General features: G+C 45.8%; 1 protein-coding gene across 1 annotated transcript; it reads right to left on the bottom strand.

The window, feature by feature from the left end:
• Nucleotides 1-1,058: 1,058 nt before the first annotated feature.
• On the bottom strand, nucleotides 1,059-18,973 carry LOC136319448 (5'-3' DNA helicase ZGRF1-like). Its single transcript, XM_066252707.1, is given in 18 exon segments — nucleotides 1,059-1,297; nucleotides 1,456-1,717; nucleotides 2,413-2,547; nucleotides 2,668-2,844; nucleotides 3,601-3,724; nucleotides 6,240-6,322; nucleotides 6,324-6,371; nucleotides 8,136-8,283; nucleotides 8,483-8,560; nucleotides 9,949-9,988; nucleotides 9,991-10,101; nucleotides 10,324-10,565; nucleotides 11,107-11,221; nucleotides 11,581-11,724; nucleotides 16,107-16,181; nucleotides 16,184-16,239; nucleotides 17,607-17,803; nucleotides 18,920-18,973. Coding segments are annotated over 18 exon segments (2,328 nt in total).
• Between the last annotated feature and the right edge of the window lie 970 nt (nucleotides 18,974-19,943).

The following is a 19,943-nucleotide window of genomic DNA, read 5'->3' as shown; positions in this document are numbered from 1 at the left end:
GATGCTTCTCATTTCTCTCCTTTCCTGTCCGTCTGTCCCTATCCGTCCCTCTGTCTCTGTCTCTGTCACAAAAAAAAAAAAAAAAGACTAACAGAAGAGTGAGTTTAAGAATACCAATCTAACTAGTGTTTCAGGACAGGAGAAACTCCGAGGTGGCAGAGATATTTGGGTTGTATTTTTCCTTTACTTTTATAATCAAGTCATGCTTACATGAACCAAACCCACAACTTGTACTAAACATACACTTCACTCGTGACTAATTACAAAGCAGGCATTTCAAGTCAGCATTGAGCTAACGTTTCTAAAACAATTATTGAATTTTCAGAGTCCAGTATCTGTCAAATAAATCACCAATTTCCATTTAATTCTTATTTAATAGAAGAGAATTGAGTTAGCACAAAGCTGTTCACAGCTGTTCTTATTCAAGTCAGGAGCAGGCAGTGCTTGGGGTTTGCTTTGGCATCTTCAACTCACTCTTTTTGTTCAAATATTAAAGAAAGCCAAAAGTTATGTTTTTATTATGAAGTGTCAAGTTGGGCTTCATAATCTCAGATTTTAAATTGTGATTTTTCACAAAGTAACTCAAATATTGAAATGTATGTTCTTAAGGATAAGAGGTTGGCTGCAGGGCTGAGCATGAAACATATTATTATTACTTTATTTTTATTTTTTAGTGAGGGAGAGAGACAGACAGACAGGAAGGGAGAGAGATTAGATGCATCAACTCATAGTTGTGTCACTTTAGTTGTTCATTGGTTGCTTCTCATATGTGCCTTGACCAGGGGGGTCAAGCTGGGCCAGTGACCCCTTGCTCAAGCCAGTGATCTTGGGCTTCAAGCCGGCGACCATGGGTCATGTCTATGATTCTGCACTCAAGCTGGTGAGCCCGCATTCAAGACAGCAACCTTGGGGTTTCAAACCTGAGACCTCAACATCCCAGGGCAATGCTCTATCCACTGCGCCACTATAGGTCAGGCAAAAAAATTAAATTTTTATTAGCAAGATTTTATATTATGTATAAATATTTTAATATCCATGTCTTTCATGTTATTTACATATCATGAAGCATGTTTTGATAACACGGGTTTGGTAATGAAAGTGGGGACAGCGTACAAGTAACCTGAGTCTCTAGGGATAAGGCTGCACCAGGCCCATCTGTGAGGGAGGCTCATCCTGAGGCGGGTTTTCCCAGCTCCTCTTCTGCCGGTGTCCTCTGCTCTCTCCTCACAGTAAGCTTTGAGGAGGTGGTGCAGCCAGGGCTCATACTGGCTGGCATGCTGCAGTCCGCTGTCCCTCCCTGGAATGACACCAGCCGCCAGACAGCGACTTTCACAGTGGGCCCTGCACTAGTCATCCACCCGTCTCCCGCCGTGGTCACATCAGAGCTATTCCCACCGGAACCCCTCCAAGCACCAACCCAAAGCCAGTTGTAATTCAAACGCCTTTCCACTTTACCTTCACAGTGCTGGATCACACGCCCCCATAATCGGTTCTTCTTCAGACAGGCTAAGTTTCCCAGGATCAGTAAGTGCTTCCTTCCCCTGGTCAAGGCTACATTCATCCTCTTTTCTGAATTGATGAACCCCACTTGTCTTGTCCGTGCGCAGGACAGGATAATGACCTCCTTCTCCGCTCCCTGGAAGGCGTCCACTGTGGACACCTGCACGGCTCTGAGGGTGGGATGGTTGGAGTCCACTGCTCTGAGCAAATGACAGAGCTGTGAGTGAAGGAGATGGGTCAGGCCACACAGAGACAGGGGGGATGGCAGGAGCCCACTCGCAGCACCTGCTTTAACTCAACCCAAGTGGAAACCTTCCCTTTCCTTTTTATGACTCACACATATCTGCCTAGTTTCTATAATGATAGGTAAACAACTTGATGGCAATAGAAATCACGAAACAATGAAAAAGGATGATCTATCTACTGCTAGGTAACTCATTTGGATATGCTAATTTAGAGTTCATAAACTAACAATAAAACATGGAAAATACTAAAAATTAAAAAAAACTACAAGTAATTGGCTCATATGTACATTGATGTCTGGTAACTGTTTTTGATTTACTGGTAAAATATAACAATAATGGGAAAACATTTTGAGAAACAGAGATTCAATCCCATCTGTCCCAAGACACAAAGCACACACATTTTCTTCCCTCTAATTTGTTTATTTGCATTTTTGCTCCAACAGCAGTAAACCGAATTCAATTAAACCCTGTTAGCTTTACATTTAATTATACAGAAAGAAAGCCAGACCAGACCAGACAAAAATCAGAATGTTTCTTTTTGAATACATTAATTAGGTCCCCAAAGTTTTACAATCACAAAAGCAAACCATTACGAACATAGTATCAATCACTGCGATAGAAAGTTATAACATTTAACACCCAACCGAGCCCTGGCTGTGACACAAACCTGGCACATCTGGGATTTGTACAGCGTCACCACCCCGACCACGGAACCCGCTATTCCACAGGCGACCAGTGATTGAATCAGCGTCAGGGCGAAGGCGGCCTCCTCCACGTTGTGGAAGCTGTTGCCTCCTTCCATCTGCAGGAAGCACAGAACCAAAATCACATTTCCTGGAAAGGCTATTCAAGTGAAAACCACCGTGAAATTGCACCAGGAACCTGCGCTGAGCTGACTCCCACCCACGAGGCCGTCGCTCACCTGTTCCTGGCCCTGGACGTTGTAGAAGCACAGGGTTGGAAGCCAGTCCAACAAGGGGCTCCTCTCCATTTCTGAGACACCGTTCCTGAGGTTCCAGCCATAAAACAGGTCATTGGCGATGGCACTGATCACCGGGTGACACCGGTACTGCATTCTCAACAGAACTGGCTGGTGACCCTAAAACATTTAAATGTAGAAAAATAATATTTAGCACTTTTTTTTTATTAAAGCAAAGAAAGACACTATTTTAAAATTTAAACATGCTGTCATATTGAGCTTTAAGTACACGAAATACAAACATGATAAAGTAGACTATAAATAAAATTTAATTAATAAAAGTATTTTCGGCCCTGGCCGGTTGGCTCAGCAGTAGAGTGTCGGCCTGGCGTGCGGGGGACCCGGGTTCAATTCCCAGCCAGGGCACATAGGAGAAGCGCCCATTTGCTTCTCCACCCCCCACCCCCTCCTTCCTCTCTGTCTCTCTCTTCCCCTCCCGCAGCCAAGGCTCCATTGGAGCAAAGATGGCCCGGGCGCTGGGGATGGCTCCTTGGCCTCTGCCCCAGGCGCTAGAGTGGCTCTGGTCTTGGCAGAGAGACGCCCCGGAGGGGCAGAGCATTGCCCCCTGGTGGGCAGAGCGTCGCCCCTGGTGGGCGTGCCGGGTGGATCCCAGTCGGGCGCATGCGGGAGTCTGTCTGACTGTCTCTCCCCGTTTCCAGCTTCAGAAAAATACAAAAAAAAAAAAAAAGTATTTTCATGGTTAATTACTATTACATCATAAAATTATAAAATATAAAACATACCAAACCTTAGACCTAATGTCTAATAAGCAGGGTGATGAAATCTGCACGGGCCCGATCTGTCCCACCAGTGTGAACCACCCCTTTGTCCAGCATGCCCACTGAGTCCCTTAGCTGTTGCAGTTACCAGTAGTACCATTAAGCAAACTCCATCAAAAAGAGTTTGTTCCAATCCATATTCATGAGCTGCATCAGATCCCTGAATAGTAGGAGGAAGCTGTTTGGGATCTCCAATAAGAACCATCTTTTCACACTCAAACCTAAAAACAGAATTCCAGAATTCAGTCCACAGACAGGAAAATCTCACGCTGACACCGCACTATTTTCTAAAATGCATTTCAAAGGGTTCCAATACCTTGCTCTTAATAGTGCTAATTGGTGTATTAAAAGGCTTTGAAGTTACACAGCAAAGAAATCCTTTATATAACCTTATGTTTTCTTTTTTTTTTTTTTTTTTTTTTGCATTTTTCTGAAGCTGGAAACGGAGGCAGTCAGACAGACTCCCGCATGCGCCCGACCGGGATCCACCTGGCACGCCCACCAGGGGGCGATGTTCTGCCCATCCGGGGCGTCGTTCTGTCGCAACCAGAGCCACTCTAGCGCCTGGGGCAGAGGCCAAGGAGCCATCCCCAGCGTCCGGGCCATCTTTTGCTCCAATGGAGCCTCGGCTGCAGGAGGGGAAGAGAGAGACAGAGAGGAAGGAGAGGGGGTAGGGGTGGAGAAGCAGATGGGCGCCTCTCCTGTGTGCCCTGGCCGGGAATCGAACCCAGGACTTCCGCACACCAGGCCGACTCTCTACCACTGAGCCAACCGGCCAGGGCCAACCTTATGTTTTCTACATAAAGCCTATTAAGTGTCCCTGACTCGGCATGGAACAGTATTTCACAGGACACGCTCTGAGAAACAATGCTTTTTACAATCCATAACGTAGACTTAGAAGCTTTCTTAGAAGTCATTTGGCTAAAACTCCTGCAAATAAATTAGGCTCTAGGGTAAAATGTTTTCCTAAAAAGTAGTTCAGGTGGGAAAATGCCCACATTTTGTAGAAAAACTGCAATATTGTAATTTATAAGAAACATACATTTGGTCATTCAGATGACCAAAATCTACTGGTCATACAGCTTCAGTCTCCTCCACAATTCCTGGCTCACAGCTCTGGAAACCCTTGGAATTTCCCAAGTGTTGAAAGTGATCAAGGCCTTTTGTTCCGTGAATGAGGGGCTTGTGCAAAGCACCTAAGGATGGGGGCTGATTGCCAGGGGAACCAGGAGATTGGAGGGATAGAACTTTCAGTCCCAGGCCCAACCTCCAACCTCCAACCTCCAGGAAGGGCGACCCATCACTAGTGGTCAGTGAGTTCATCCATCATGCCTCTCTGATGAGGCCGCCATAAACCCAAGGAGTCAGAGCTTCTGGGGTGGATACGGGAGGTTCAGGGAGAATGGCGTGACTGGAGAGGGCACAGAAGCTCAGGGCCCCTTTCCACACACCCTGTCCTGGGCATCTCCCTCTCCATCCCGCTGTTCCCGAGTGACGTCCCTTCACAACAAACAGGTGATCAAGTCACGTGGTCCTGAGTTCTGTGAGCTCCTCTAGCAAATTAATGGAACCCAGAGAGGGGGTTGTGGCCAGGTAACAACTTAGACGTGTGATTGGCACTGAGCTGGAAGGGTCATGGGAACCTCCAGTCAGTACCCAGCGGTCAGAAGCCCAGGGCTGGTGGCTGGAGTCTGACATGGGATCTTGCAGGACCAAGCCCTGGGCCTCTGGACCCGATGCTATCTCCTGGCAGGGTCAGGGTCAGAACTGAGCTGAATTCCTGACACCCAGCTGGTGTCAGAGAATTGCTTATTGGTAGTGGGGAACCCCTCCCCATGCATTTCTTCAGAATTGGGTCTGGGAACTGCTATTTCAAAACCTGTATTCAAATCTCAACTCTGTGATATTCTATGGACCTGACACATCATTTACTCTGTCCATGCTTCAGTGTGCCTCGCATGGTGGCGTGTGTGATATGCTAAGTGCACAGCAGGTGTTCTGCAGTGTACCCCCCTCCGCCCTCTGTGCTGGGCCTCAGCACTCCTTCACCCGACTCCTGGGTAGGGCGACAAGCTCATCCTGGCTTGCTAAGGATGGTCCCAGTTTAAACAGTGACAGCCTTGAGATGCAGGAGCCTACCAACCCCAGCCAGTCCTGGCACTGGGACCGGCTCCCTCCTCCATGGGGTCAGGCCACTGAGTCCACGCCTAGTATTCTGCCCGGCCACCGCTAGGAGTCTAGTGAGAGACACTTTGAAAGCACAACCAGGGGCGGAGTCAGTTTAGAAGATTTCATAGTCTTCTACATTTTAAGACAAACTTTAATTTTCACTTTGTTTTTCTTTATATACTTGATATCTTTTCATAATCTAACATTCCTTTCAGAAAGGAAACCCAGGAGAGCTAGGAAGGCCGGCCTCACAGGACATGCTGAGAGCTGGGTTCTCAGACGAGGCTCACGAGGCAGCTGTCACCTCATGAGAAACCTGTCAGCTTCTCGAAGAATCCCGGCTCAAGAGCCATCAGGCTCATGTCATCCAGGTGTCGAAACTGTGATCTAACAAAACTTGATACGTTAACCCCCCTTTCAAAATTTCCCTCTGCACCCTTAAAAAAAATCAGTTTAGTAGTCAAATGGCTCTGAATTTTGACAGAAGCTTGGTCAGAGTCTGAACTGAGGAAATGTCTGAAATAGCTGGGGCACCGGAGTGCCCTCTGGAAAAGCCTCTGGGGTCACCTGGCAAGGGGGAGCAGAGAGGTCGGCTCGGTCATCTGACTGCTCTCATCCAGCACGACCACAGGAAACAGCAAGCCGTCCGTCCATGCACAGAAACGGGCAGGCTGCACAGGTGACTCCGACGACGCGGACCTTAGTACAGGAAGAAAGTTACAATTATCAACTACCAAAAAAAGAGGAGGGTGCACAGTGGTCCCTCTATCCCAGGATTAGGTTCTAGATCTCCCCGCGGTAGTCGAAAATCCACAAAGTAGCGACCTTTGTATATTTATTTTATTATTTATATATATCTTAAGGCTTTATAAACCCTCCCCACACTCTTATAAACCTTTCCCACACGGTTATAGCACTTCCTATGCTCTTAAACACATTCTATACTCTTCAACCTACATAATTATAACAACATAAAATTCTATGTGGGTCCTTCCTCACCAGTGAATACTAATATGTTTTAATTTATATTTTTATATTGTTTATATTGTTTTCAATTTTTTAGGCTAGAAAATGCTTATTTTACCACAAAAATAATTAAAATAATAAATATATAAAAATACCTATATATTGCAAAATCCCATGATATAGCAAAAAATCCGCAATACAAAATTAGATATACAGGTATTGATCAACTTACGATCTATGCAACTTACGACCATTCGACTTTACGACCACAATCGCTAGCCACTACTGCTCTGCGTCTGACAGTGCAAGCGTTGCCCAGCTGGGTATACGACAGTGTGGATCAGCTTCCGGCAGCACTACCATCTCCGCGTGCACCATTTCAACTGTTATCCCAGACTCGGTACAGCAATTTGTGTTTTGTGTCTTGGATATTTTTCATCAAACCCCTCCCAAGATGTCTACCAAGAGGAAATTGTCTTTGCCTTTGACTTAAAGATTTTTTAACATCATTTCACAGTACTGTACATATAGCCTACTCAACTTACGACCAAATCGTGTTACAACTGGTCTGTTGGAACCAATCATGGTCGTAAGTCAAGCACTAGCTGTATACAATTTGAAAATCCACGATACAGTGAGACCATGGAGTATGAGCCGCGCTATGTGAGCGCAGACGGGAGCGGAAGCCAGCGCACTGTCCAATCCCGCCCACCCCTCGCAATTCTGCGTCTGTCTGGAGACCATCAGGCCAGAGGCAGCTGTTCTCAGAAAAAACCACAACTAGCCTGCAGAGTCTGAGGCTTGTGGTCCTAACGGACGGAGATTTTCTTTGATAAGCAGCATTATTTCCATAACTACTGACCAGCACAGGGTCCCAAGCAGGGCGGTTTCCCCAAACCTCTGCACAGTGACCACAGCCGCCTGGCACAGCCACGGGCAACCCCGTCCCTCTGCTCCCTTGCCCCCCCCAGGCTCTCCCTTCACAGCAGGGGGCTGCCAGTAGCCAGTGCCCAGGCCGCCCTGGGTCAGAACATGATAAAGGGGACGCTGCTATGGGCACAGCCTGGGATGCCATGTGTCCAGTCTCGGCCCCGACTCCCAGAACCAGTGTTTGAGCCTCCTATCCTTGCGCACAGAGGGACCCTGAGAGGCTTGGCTTTGAGGGGGCACCAGAGAGGACAGACTTCACATGGACAGTCTGCCCAGGGTCAGGCCTGCCATTCCTCTGTTTCTCCTAAAAAAAACAAGTTTCACTGAACTTGCCAGGACTGTATTTTCACCTCTTCACTTCCTTCTGAGCCTAAAAACGGTAACGAACAGGGAGAAAGGGAAAAGGTGACCCAGTCATGGTGCGGCAGAGCTGTTCCCAACTGCAGGCCTTAGTAACCCTGAGGTCTCACAGCCGGTGTTATCCTGACATGAAGCGCTCCGTCTCAGGGGCCGAGGACCCAGAGCCGTCCAGCTCGGTAAGCAGCCCGGGGGGACCGCGGCCCTCACCTGCCTCAGCAGTGCCCTATTGGTCCCCAGCGTGTGCTGCTCGATGCTCTTCCTCACATAGACTCTTTCCGTGGGAGTCAGGTCTTCCTTCATTAGTGCATGCAGCTCCTTTAATTGCTCATTTGCATTTTCTGAGCCAGCATGCAAGCTGAAGAATTATAGAAAAGAATACCCTCTTTATTTCATTTTCATAATATTACCAATGAACACAGATTCTTGGTTAAACATAGTTAACCAAGAAACAGGCCTTCTCTGCTCTTCAAAAACCAAATTGAAAGTAAAATTTAAGTATAAAATTATTATACTTCTATGAATGTTGTGTGACTTTTGGAACTGAGCATTCTTACCTGAATGGTAAAACGGGCTTTGCAATCTTCCTGACACTCCCAACTCTGACAAATTTTTCAAATCCAAGACTGAAAAGCCTTTAAACAAGGTAAAATAAATTGACTATTTAGAAAGCAGAGTATAAAACAAAGTTGCATGTAATATTTGTTATTAAAATTAATTTTGTGTAACACTAAATTTTATAGTTTTATAATTCAATGTGAAATGCTTAAACTCAAAGTAAATGATTCCAAGTAAATGCAATGTGGCCAAAGAGTTTTTAATATAATGCATTTTATGGAGAATTTTGTAATGCGTGCTCTCTCATGCTGAGAGCTCATTAGATGCTACTCAAAAGAGTACACACTGGCCCCGCCTCTCTGAGGGCAAGTTTGCAAAGCATGTCCCGTCTTTATTCTAGGCTGAGGACATTTTCCAAAGGAACAATCAGAAGCGGAGACAAAGACTTACGCTGAAGGGTCTTCGTCACAATGTTATTGATGATGGGGAAAGTTTGGAAAAAGAACTGACTGATCAAATATTGCTTAGAATATGGTATAAGCAAGTCAACAGAGCTAGAAAAATTATGTTTTCTAAGGAGATTAAAGAGCAGGACACAAAAAAGTATATACTGTTCACACCAAGTTTGGAAAACAAAGAGCAGTGTACAAAGTGTGTAAAGAAACGCAATGCCCGCACAGGCTGCAGGTTCTCTCCATAAACACTAACTGATATAATTAGACAAGTGCTGAAAAGCCTATACTTATGCATAAGGAAGTATTTCTTATAATCAGACTTCATCATTTATGTTAAAATTCAGAGCATTAAACACTGAAATATTGGGAAAATCTGTACATTTTCCTTGCATTTTTAGTAAAATCTTGAACAATCACAAAAACGTTGTGCCCGCCTGCTAAAACCAAGCACGTGACTGAAAGGTCTGTCTATGCTCAAATGTCTGCACGTAAGCTGCTCCCTGGGAACAGGCCCAGAGGCAAAGGGCTTCTGCTCACGGCACCGGGGCCCACGAGCATCATATCTGCACTGGTTCCCGGGGGTCCCCAAACCCTTCAGGAGCAACAGGGGTCCCTAGAGTGCTTGTATGTGCAGTGGCTGAGCAGGACAACTGAGCCTGGGGACCCAACAGTTCATAACAAGCAGTGAGCAACACTGTTTGTCCTGGGGGGAGACACTAGCTGTCAGTCAGGGCTGCCAGCTGCCAGCACGACCCTGGGGCTATCTCAGGTAAGGGACTCAGGGCTCCACGTCCTCAGCCTCCCAGTGGAAATGCTCAGGGCCTTGGTGGATTGCCTCTCCCAACAACACAACTTTCAGCCCTACATGTTCCTGGCTTTATATTTATACAGATTTTATCCTGGTTACAAACTAGTAAGTTAGCCTGCTCCTGTTTCATGGATATTGCTTGCGTAGAGACAAAGGCCCTCCCGGCTCTCCTGACAGTAACCCTGGACACTGCCACACCCACCCGAAGAGGACTCTGTCTACAGCCACGTTAGTGAAAGAAAAAGTTTCCATGGCTGCACCTTCCCAGCTGTGGGTGCTTCACTCCTTTCAAATAGCTGCACCAGAAACAGAATCACCACTGCCAACAGGTAACTCTTCCCTGCTCCAAACACACCTAATCATTTGGAGGAAGAGGAAAAAGAAAGCCCACATCGTAAGTAAATTCAAAACATCTGTTTAGAGTCCTTATGAAACTGTGTGTGACGAGGAGGTGATAGGAGCAGACCGAGTTAGGGCGGCTGGTGTGGTACAGGGTGGAGCAGGAGGCGGGGTCATGGAGGGGCACCTATAACCAGGTGTTGACCAGCACGCAGCCCCCCACCTCCCCACTCCTCACCGTGGACGATGGTGATGGGGACTACTTCCTCAGCACGGTCATGTGGCGCCACCATTCGAGCTATCCGGGTGAGCATGGCAGCCTGATCCTTGTTTAACCTGTGTGCCTAGATGACCTCGGTGGCCAGCAGCAACGCCTCTGCCAGGCTGGGCAGGTAGCACTTGGTGTTGGTGTGTGAAAAGGCTGGGAGGATGAATTTTCTTTTGTCGACTCTCTTGCTGCTGACTGTAGTAGACGAAAACCTAGTAAAAAGGCAGCAAATAAAATCAGAGAAAAATGAGGGGCTTCTGACATAGGTGAGGAGACTAACAAGTTAGCCTTCACTTATGTCAAGAATAAAATCAGTGCGAACATACATACTGAACTCAAGTAGTAAAATTATTATTAAACAGTTTTTAATTGAATAAACGTGAGCTATAACACTGCAAATTTAAGGTGAACAAACGTAATACTCTGATACTGTAACGTGATTCTTTTACATGTTAAATAAGTTGTGGCACAAAAATACAGGCAAATAAAAAAAATTAACATTCACATGATCCTTAAAAAATTATTCCCTGACAAAGGAAGAATCTGCAGTCACGTTTATTAGTCCCAACCACAAAAAAGGACAGATGGGAAATAGTGCTCATTTTCCTTTCTTTTTAATTTCCAAATATATTGAATCATCTGACAGTAATCTCAGTCAATTAGTTTTATGGGCAAAGTTTATGGCGTGCATGTCTACTGCACGTCCAAGCCCACAATTCCTCAGTTTCTGACACCGCCCCCCCAAAGACTCACGTGGCTAACAGGTGCGGGGTGAGAGGCAGAGAGGCTGGGTTGACGCTGTAGCGCAGGTTCCGCAGAGAGCTCAGCTACGCGCCGGCATTGCAGACCAGCAGCGCGTGCACCACCGCTGCAGAGAGGACGCAGGGACAAGCGCTCAGTGCGGGGGGGCCACTGCACCCCATCAGGTGTCCACGCAGCGCAGACCACAAGCCCCCAGCATGTGCGGCGTGCCTGCTGCCGCCTGCGCACACGCAGTGTGCGTGCGTCCTGGGGCTGCGGTCTGTGGACGCAGCGGACCTAACGGCCGCTGATGGACAGACAGATGCTGGGGAGTCATGCAGTGACAGGGACACACAGCAGGAAGCAGAGGTGGGTGCTTTTCCTTGTCTCTAACAAAACATCCCACACAGGTTGGCATTCCTGCCCACAGCGCATCCACGCTGTCTTCTCTTCAACACACATTAAGGCGGGTGCGGGCACGCTTACTGTTGGTGGGCCACCTGTAGGGGAAGTAGCCTTTCACAGGGAGCAGCTCCACCTTGTTGACGGACGTTGGCCCAAAGAAAGCACTGCATGCAATGAAAGTGTCCAACTCAAAATCCAGGGTTTTGGAAACCACCCACAGGTCGTCTGCGAAAACAAACACTTTTTATAGGACTTAGAACTGGGCTCAACCCACAATTATTTTGGATTTCTCAGATGCTGAGTTCTACATTATTTCTCAAAAAAACAAAATTGGTTATTGTCATATGCAAGATTCCACCCAAACTAGGACCTTAACATTTCATTTATATGTTTTTACCTGTTACTTTTTTTTTTTTTTTTTTGAGGGAAAGGAAGGGAGAGAGAAAGGGAGGAGGAGAGTGAGAAGCATCCATTTGTAGCTGCTTTCACTATAGTCGTGCACTGATTGCTTCTCATACGGTTCCTTGACCTGGGATCAAACCTTGGGCTCAAACTGGTGACCTTTGGGATTGTGTGGACAGTCCCCACACTCAAGCCAACAAGCTTGCACTCAAGCTGGCAACACTGGGGTTCTGAACCGGCGACCGCAGCATTCTGGGTCGAAGCTCTACACAATATGCCACCACTGGTCAGGCTTAGATTACTTTTATGTTTTTAAAGTTATTTTATAATTGTAACAAACAGCATAAGTAAAGCAAAGAACACAGCTGATTCATCTTTCTCTTCTACGTCTGTGGCATGTCAGACTGTCCTGAGGCGGACTAGTGGTCCAGAGCAGCAACTTGGAACCTTCTTCACCTCACAGCACATGTAAACTAACCACTAACATTCCAAGCACACCAAAACTTGTACTTTTTGCCAATGTGACCAAAACAATTTGGTACTGTTTTGATACATTCACACTGGACAGCTATTGTGTGGGTCACTGTCAGTTTTTTATCTGGCAATCTAAAGGGAAAGAGGTCAGTGCCCTGACTGGTCAGGTAGTCCATGTTTTAGAAATCCTTGTGGCACAAGGATTTCTTGTGCCCTGCAGACAGTGGTCTCCACGCTCCATAGGGTTGAATCCACGGCCAGAACATCAGTCCTCTGAACAGACCTCCATTGCCCTGAGGCTACAGGTCACGCTTGGTCCACAGCACACTGTGCCCGGAGCCAGAGCCACAGCCTAAGCCGCTGTCCAGAACATCTGCACACAATTTCTACCAGCAGGAGAGTTTACACGTACAGAGTCAACTGTGTGTTATAACATTCATTTATACCAATTCTATCTCCTGTTATATAACTTAATCATGTATTATTTGTACCATTGAGTATGAAGAAAAACTTATTTTAAGAAACCTAAGCAACAATTTAGAGACTTAATTAAAATGGTTTGCTAAAGAAGGGGCCCAAAACACAAAAAACTGCTTCGGACTCAAGTACAGAAGAGATAAATGTAAAATGTTAGAAAAGATAGTGAAATTTTTAAAATTACTCTCTACTTAACTTCTTCAGAAGTGTCTTAGTTCTCACTTCATGTTTCACGATTCAGAATGGTGTATTTATGGGCTGTGCTTTATACAAGGATGAAAAGGGTCTGACCAGTGGAGGCACAGTGGGTACAGCGTCAGCCTGGGACTCTGTGGCTTGAAACCCTGAGGTCACCAGCGTGAGCATGGGCTCTTCCAGGTTGAGTGCTAGGTTGCCGGCTTGAGCATGGGATCATCAGCAGGACCCCAAGGTCGCTGGCTTGAGCAGTGTGTCACTCGCTCTGCTGTAGCCCTCCCCCCCCAGTCAAGGCACATATGAGAAAGCAATCAATGAACAACTAAGGTGCCACAACGAAGAGCTGATGCTTCTCATCCTTGTCCCTTCCAGTCTGTCTGTCCCTGTCTCTCCCTAAAAAAAAGATAAAAAGGAGCTTTGATAAAAAAAATACCATTCTTTTTTTAAAAAATTGTTTATTGATTTTAGACAGGAAGAGACAGAAATGTCAATTTATTTCCATTTGCTAATACTTACTTTATTAAACATTTGCCACACTTGTAAAAAGATATCTGATTCAAGAGGGCTGACAAAAGTCTGTTTCCTCTCCCTTCTCCCTTTGACCACTGCAGTGACCTTGCATCAGGGCAGAGCTCGGGGCAGGCAGGGAAAGTCACTCCTCCTCAGAGAAGGGAGATTCTGATGGAAGCCACAGAAAATGAGAAAAAGACAGATAAAATCCTACAAAGCTGGGAAACTACTAATCCTCATAGATGATGGGAAGGAATTCTGAGAAGATAAAAAGAGAAAGAGAGAGAATTTTCCTAGCAGACTTCCAGAAAGCCCCAAACTCAGCAACCCATGACAGCACTGCAAGTGTACAGAGTCAGCGGGGACATGATGACACGATGACAGGACGGTGGAGTGACAAGTGAACAGACCAGAGTCTATCGCCAGGCTGTGGACCTACGAGGATTTTGTAGTTAGTAAAACTCAGTGACTTATATTATGTTCTGCGCCCATAAACATTTCTAATGTCACATAGGTGTTTTATTATTATTGTTATTGCTATCATCCTCTGGACAGAGAGGTTAAATAAACTGTCCACAGAGCGATGCCATAAAGGGCAGATCTGGGACGAAGCCCAGCCCCCACCCCGAGCCACTGGAGCACCGGGCACTGCCAGGAAGAGCAGCTGACGCCCCAGGGAAAGGAGCCCACAGGCCAAAATACTGAGACGTTCAGGCGCACAGACTTCAAGAGAAGACACTGGATTGCAGCGTCCTTCCAAGAAGGGGACCAGAACAGATGGACAAAGAGTTTACAGTGAGCCTGGCATGGCAGAAAGGAGGAGCAATAAGGAGTCAGAGGAGGGCACGGTGAGAAAGACGTGAGCAAAGTACTCATTCAGGAAAACGGAGTGGAAATAAATGATCGATGTATAGATAGCGGAATGGATGCGATTAAAAAATAAGCCATTTAGAAGGAAGACAGGACAAAAACCTGGACAGTGGAACAGAAATGTGAAGAGATTTAGAGGATAGATTCAGAGGAGCTAACATCCGAACAACAAAAAGTCCTAGCAAGAGAAGTAAGAATAAGAGGGAGGTTTTAACTCTCAATTTTCTCATCTGTGTTCATCATGGAGTGCATTAGGTCTGTGTGTCTCTGCCTGAAAATAAACGTTGAGATACATTTAACATAAGAATGGGGAAATATGACGAAATTGTAGATCTTTAAAATAAGATCACCTTTGCTAAAAGTGATTCTTGTTAGCAAAACTAAGATTAAAATTGTAATGTTTATTATGGGCATACAGATAAATTATACAAGCAAATATTAATTTTTAATACAGTTTTAATTATTTGTGATTTTGTACTTTTTTTTTTTTTTACAGAGACAGAGACAGAGTCAGAGAGAGGGATAGATAAGGACAGACAGACAGGAAAGGAGAAAGATGAGAAGCATCAATCATTAGTTTTTCGTTGCGACACCTTAGTTGTTCATTAATTGCTTTCTCATATGTGCCTTGACCGTGGGCCTTCAGCAGACCGAGTAATCCCTTGCTCAAGCCAGCGACCTTGAGTCCAAGCTGGTGAGCTTTGCTCAAACCAAATGAGCCCGTGTTCAAAATGGCGACCTTGGGGTCTCGAACCTGGGTCCTCCGCATTCCAGTCCAATGCTCTATCCACTGCGCCACTGACGGGTCAGGCATGATTTTGTACTTTTTGACTGTTTTAGTTTTCCAGGACAATTCTGGACTTTAGAATTATATAGTTCAATCATTTAGGCAACATAGTTTAATTGTACCAACACAACCAAAAGTAGGTTTTCTCTTTTACTGCATATAAACATTCCTATTAAATCCGACCACATGGCCATGTGCTCTTACAGAGCATTTTCGAGGAAGCACAGGTTGGAGTTTGTATGAACACACTGTTGGGGAGGTGTGGCTACAAGAGCATTCCCACTGTTCACAGGACAGAGGTCATGAGTGACACTGCAGGAGGGGCTGCTCTTCACTCACAAGACTTACTGTTATTAAAAGGAAAACGGTCGGCTCAGTGGTAGTGTCGGCTGGCGTGTGCAAGTCCCGGGTTTGATTCCCGGTCAGGACACACAGGAGAAGCACCCATCTGCTTCTCCAACCCTCTCCTTTCTCTATCTCTTTCTTTTCCTCTCCCGCCACCATGGCTCGAATGGTTTGAGCAAGTTGGCCCTGGAGCTTAGGAGGGCTCCATGGCCTCAGCCTCAGGCACTAAAATAGCTCAGTTGCCGAGCAACAGAGAAGTGGCCCCAAATGGGCAGAGCCTGTAGGGGGCTAGCCAGGTGGATCCCAGTCCAGGCGCATGTGGGAGTCTGTCTCTGCCTCCTCACCTTTCACTCAATAAAAAAATAGGGGAGCGGTGGGGAATAGGATTTAAAAATCCTTTCAAACGTTTTTACTTTTGCTACTTTGGGAGAAATGAAAGGTCCTGGTTAAGTAAATAAAAGAAACTAAATTCTGAAAAGAACTACAGAGGTCACAGAGCTGCGATGCAAGGCTGGCCTGAGTCACCAACACAATCAGACCGGTTTACCTTTGCTATAAGTCGAAGAACTTTTCTTCCGACTCAGCTTAAGATAAAGTTTGCTCTTAGGTTCACTGTAAAATTTATAGCTGTAAACTTCTTTAGTCTGCCATATGGTTTTCTTTGAAAATCAAATCCTTTTCTGCAAAATGAGTAAGAAACAAAAATGCATTTGAATATTAAGGTACATTTTTATTAATTGAGATATAATTGGCATATACATTATATTAATTTCAGGTATATAACATAATTCTCTAAATGTAATAAAATGATGACTAGTCTAGCTAACACACACCATCATCAGTCTAGCTATCATCAGTCTAGCTAACACACACCATCACACAGAAACTGGTGTTTTTTCTTGTGATGAGAACTTCTAAGATTTGTGCTCTTAGCAACTTTCAGGTACCTGTGTTCAGTGTTATAACCACAGTCACTGCTGCACACTACAGCCCAAGACTCACTTATTTTATGACTGAAAGTTTAACAGTACAATTGTTCTAAAAATCTTGCTTTACAGTACGGCATGAAAAGGAAAGAGCCAGATGTGTGTTTACACTCTTCCATACACACAAAAAACACAAGCATTCTGCGTCAAAGGATGAAAACAGCAGCCCTCACAGAATCACCGTGTGTTTTAAAAGAGACTGAGATATGCCTGACCAGTGGTGGCACTGGGGTAGAGCATTGACCGGGGAGGCTGAGGTCCCAGGTTCGAAGCCCTGAGTTTGCCAGCCTGAGTATGTGCTCACCAGTTTGAGCACAGGGTTGCTGGCTTGAGTGTGGGATCACTGAAATGAGCCCAAAGTCGCTGGCTTGAGCAAGGGGTCACTGGCTCTGCTGCAGCCCCGTCAAGGCACATATGAGAAAGTAATCAATGAGCAACTAAAGTGCTGCAACTATGAGTTGATGTTTTTCACCTCTCTCCCTTTCTGTCTCCCCCAACTCTTTCTCTCTCTCTCTCTCTCGCTTAAAAAAAAAGAGACTAAGACAAAAAAGCGTCTAAGTATCCAAGCATCTGAGGAGTTGCTGTAACTGTAACGTGGGAGCAGTAAGTAGCCCCCTTATCTCCATGATGAGGAAGGAGACGAGGGTGCCGAGCGGCAAACCTGGCACACAGAAGCTCCAGGACCCACAAACGCTCGTCACTGGGTGACCCCACTCTGAGCAGAAATGTTTCTAAACTCAGCATTGTCATCCTGCACCCCACGCAGTCCAGGCTGTGACCAACGGGACAGAACAGGACTCTTCTTGTGGTTTCCTCAAAGGGTCCCCTTGGGGTGCTGACCACACACGAAGTGGTTGGGAGCCGCCCTGCTGTGCTGATGCTGCTTCATGCTCCGAGGGGCCACACAGCTCAGAGAACTGGTGCCACTTCAGTCAAGGGACCCTGAGGCCCTTGGTCCCTAGACTCTTCACCCTTCTCAGTCTCTGAAAACAGACGGTCATTCTGTGAGGTTTCTATTTTCTGACATAATTAGAGGAATCACTGGTGACCACACAACGCACCTCAGCAGCAGCTGGCACTTCTCATACAGGGGTATTTTGTGACTTCTTAAGTTCACACCAATGCTCGTTATGTCCCTCAGAACCACAGCAGGCGCGGAGTCTTCTTGCGTTAAGTGTCCTGGAGTCACTTCCTCAAGCCACTTAAAAAATTTGCACTGGTCAGCTTTGGGTGCATCACAGGAATAAAAAAGACGACCCTAACGGGCAGAAGGTAATAAAATTTAGTGAAAAGATGATGTTTCTACATTTTACTGCCATTGTTATGTTGATTGACATTAATATGTTCCAATAAATGACTCACTGTACAACTTCATCTTTTCATTAATTTAAACACTACATTACCGTTTAAAACCACATAATTTCCTATTTGTTTTCTCCTTGTCAAAAAAGTTACATTGCTCTGAGGATATAGGCTTATTTGAAATGTGAAATGTATTGTTTTGATTTGAAACGCTCACTACAGACATCCTGTAGCAGGCCACCCTGTGCCAGCCCCAAGGAGAACCGTGTCTTCTTTCTCTCAGCCCTTTTTCACTGAAATGCACGTGATACACACAATACACACATGCAAATGTTTTGCTTTCTAACATAAAACTCAAGTAACAACACATTTTCTACTCTACAACCTAACCGTGATAGTCTGTAACATCTGTGACAACCATATCATCAAATAATTTTTTAAAAACCTGTTAGTGGCGGCCCTGGCCAGTTGGCTCAGTGGTAGAGCATCGGCCTGGCGTGTGGAAGTCCCAGGTTCAATTCCCGGCCAGGGCACACAGGAGAAGCGCCCATTTGCTTCTCCACCCCTCCCCCTCTCCTTCCTCTCAGTCTCTCTCTTCTCCTCCCGCAGCCAAGGCTCCATTGGAGCAAAGATGGCCCGGGCGCTGGGGATGGCTCCTTGGCCTCTGCCCCAGGCACTAGAGTAGCTCTGGTCGCAGCAGAGCAATGCCCCGGAGGGGCAGAGCATCGCCCCCTGGTGGGCGTGCCGGGTGGATCCTGGTTGGGCGCATGCGGGAGTCTGTCTGTCTCTCCCAGTTTCTAGCTTCAGAAAAATACAAAAAAAACCCTGTTAGTGGCTCTATAAAATTTTATTGTATGGTTCTAATATTATTTATGAACCCTTGCTTTGGACAACTATATTAAAATGCAAACAAAGGAGGAAGCGTGTTGCTGTAAGTGACAACACGGTCCTATGAGGACAAACCACCCTCGATGCACAGCTTACTAACTTCTCCCAGAACAGTGTGTGTTCACCCAAGTAAATCAAGAGACGCTCTCTGTCCTCCAGCCACCTCGCCTGAAGAGCCAGTCACCTCCGCCAGAACCAGCTCTGCACTCAGGTGCTCCAGCTCTCTGGTCGAGGCCATGTGGGTGCGGCACTGCCTCTGTCTCTCCCCAGCCACCACCACGCAGTAAGCTCCTCAGCTACCTGAGGTCGATCTTCACTCCCACTCCTGTATTCCCGGGACAGAGAAACTGAGAGCGTTAGTTACTGAAGCCTTGGGTGGAAGGCTCCTGGTCACGACTGACACTCCCGCTGAGCACGTCAGAACAGCACCTTTGATGAGATAAGTGCTGGTGGACAGCAGGAGGGGAAGGGAGCAACACCTATTTGGGCCTTCCTTTTTGACCACAAGTTTTATAGGTTGACGATGACGGCAGAACGGCACACTGTTTGCTGTAGTTTTCAGTTTCTCTCCTTCAGCTGATGTGTAGGATGATATGTCAACAGTTGAGAGAGCTTTGTGCAGCCTCTGTGCCAACCCAAACAGCAGTATACTCAGATGTTCTAAACGAAAGACACAGGTGAAACTAAGTACAAAACATTTGTGTTTATATCACACAGGTGCTGTTTGTTCATTAAATTTGAAGTCTTTTAACAGAGAAAACTATAACCTAATTCTAATATCCCCTCTTTAAAGGCAAGTTCTGCCCTTGTACAACAAAACAAGCTTAAAATTTCCTACTTAACAAAATCACTGGTATCGCTTTATAAGTTTAAATGGAAGTGAAGGCCCTGGTCAGATGGCTCCGTGGACAGAGCATTACTCGGTGTGCTAAGGATAGAGTTTGATACTCCGGTCAGGGCATGCATGTAAAGCAGTCAATGAACACACAGCTAAACGGAACTAAATGGAACAGCAAGTTGATGCTTCTCTCTCTCCCTCCGCTCTTCCTTTCTCTCTATCAAATCAATGGGAAAATATTAAAATAAAATAAAATGAAAACCTAAAACTTTGAAAAAGAATACTGCTATTAAAACTCAATTTCAATTTGATATTAAAGTAACTGTCAAAAACTGGAACCAGTGTCACCCTGTTAAATTTAATTGTCTAA

The sequence above is a fragment of the Saccopteryx bilineata genome, chromosome 1 (genome assembly GCF_036850765.1).
Source record: "Saccopteryx bilineata isolate mSacBil1 chromosome 1, mSacBil1_pri_phased_curated, whole genome shotgun sequence".
Taxonomy (NCBI): Eukaryota; Metazoa; Chordata; class Mammalia; order Chiroptera; family Emballonuridae; genus Saccopteryx; species Saccopteryx bilineata.
The sequence above is the reverse complement of the archived record's forward strand: the minus strand, read 5'-3'. Positions and strand labels throughout refer to the sequence as shown.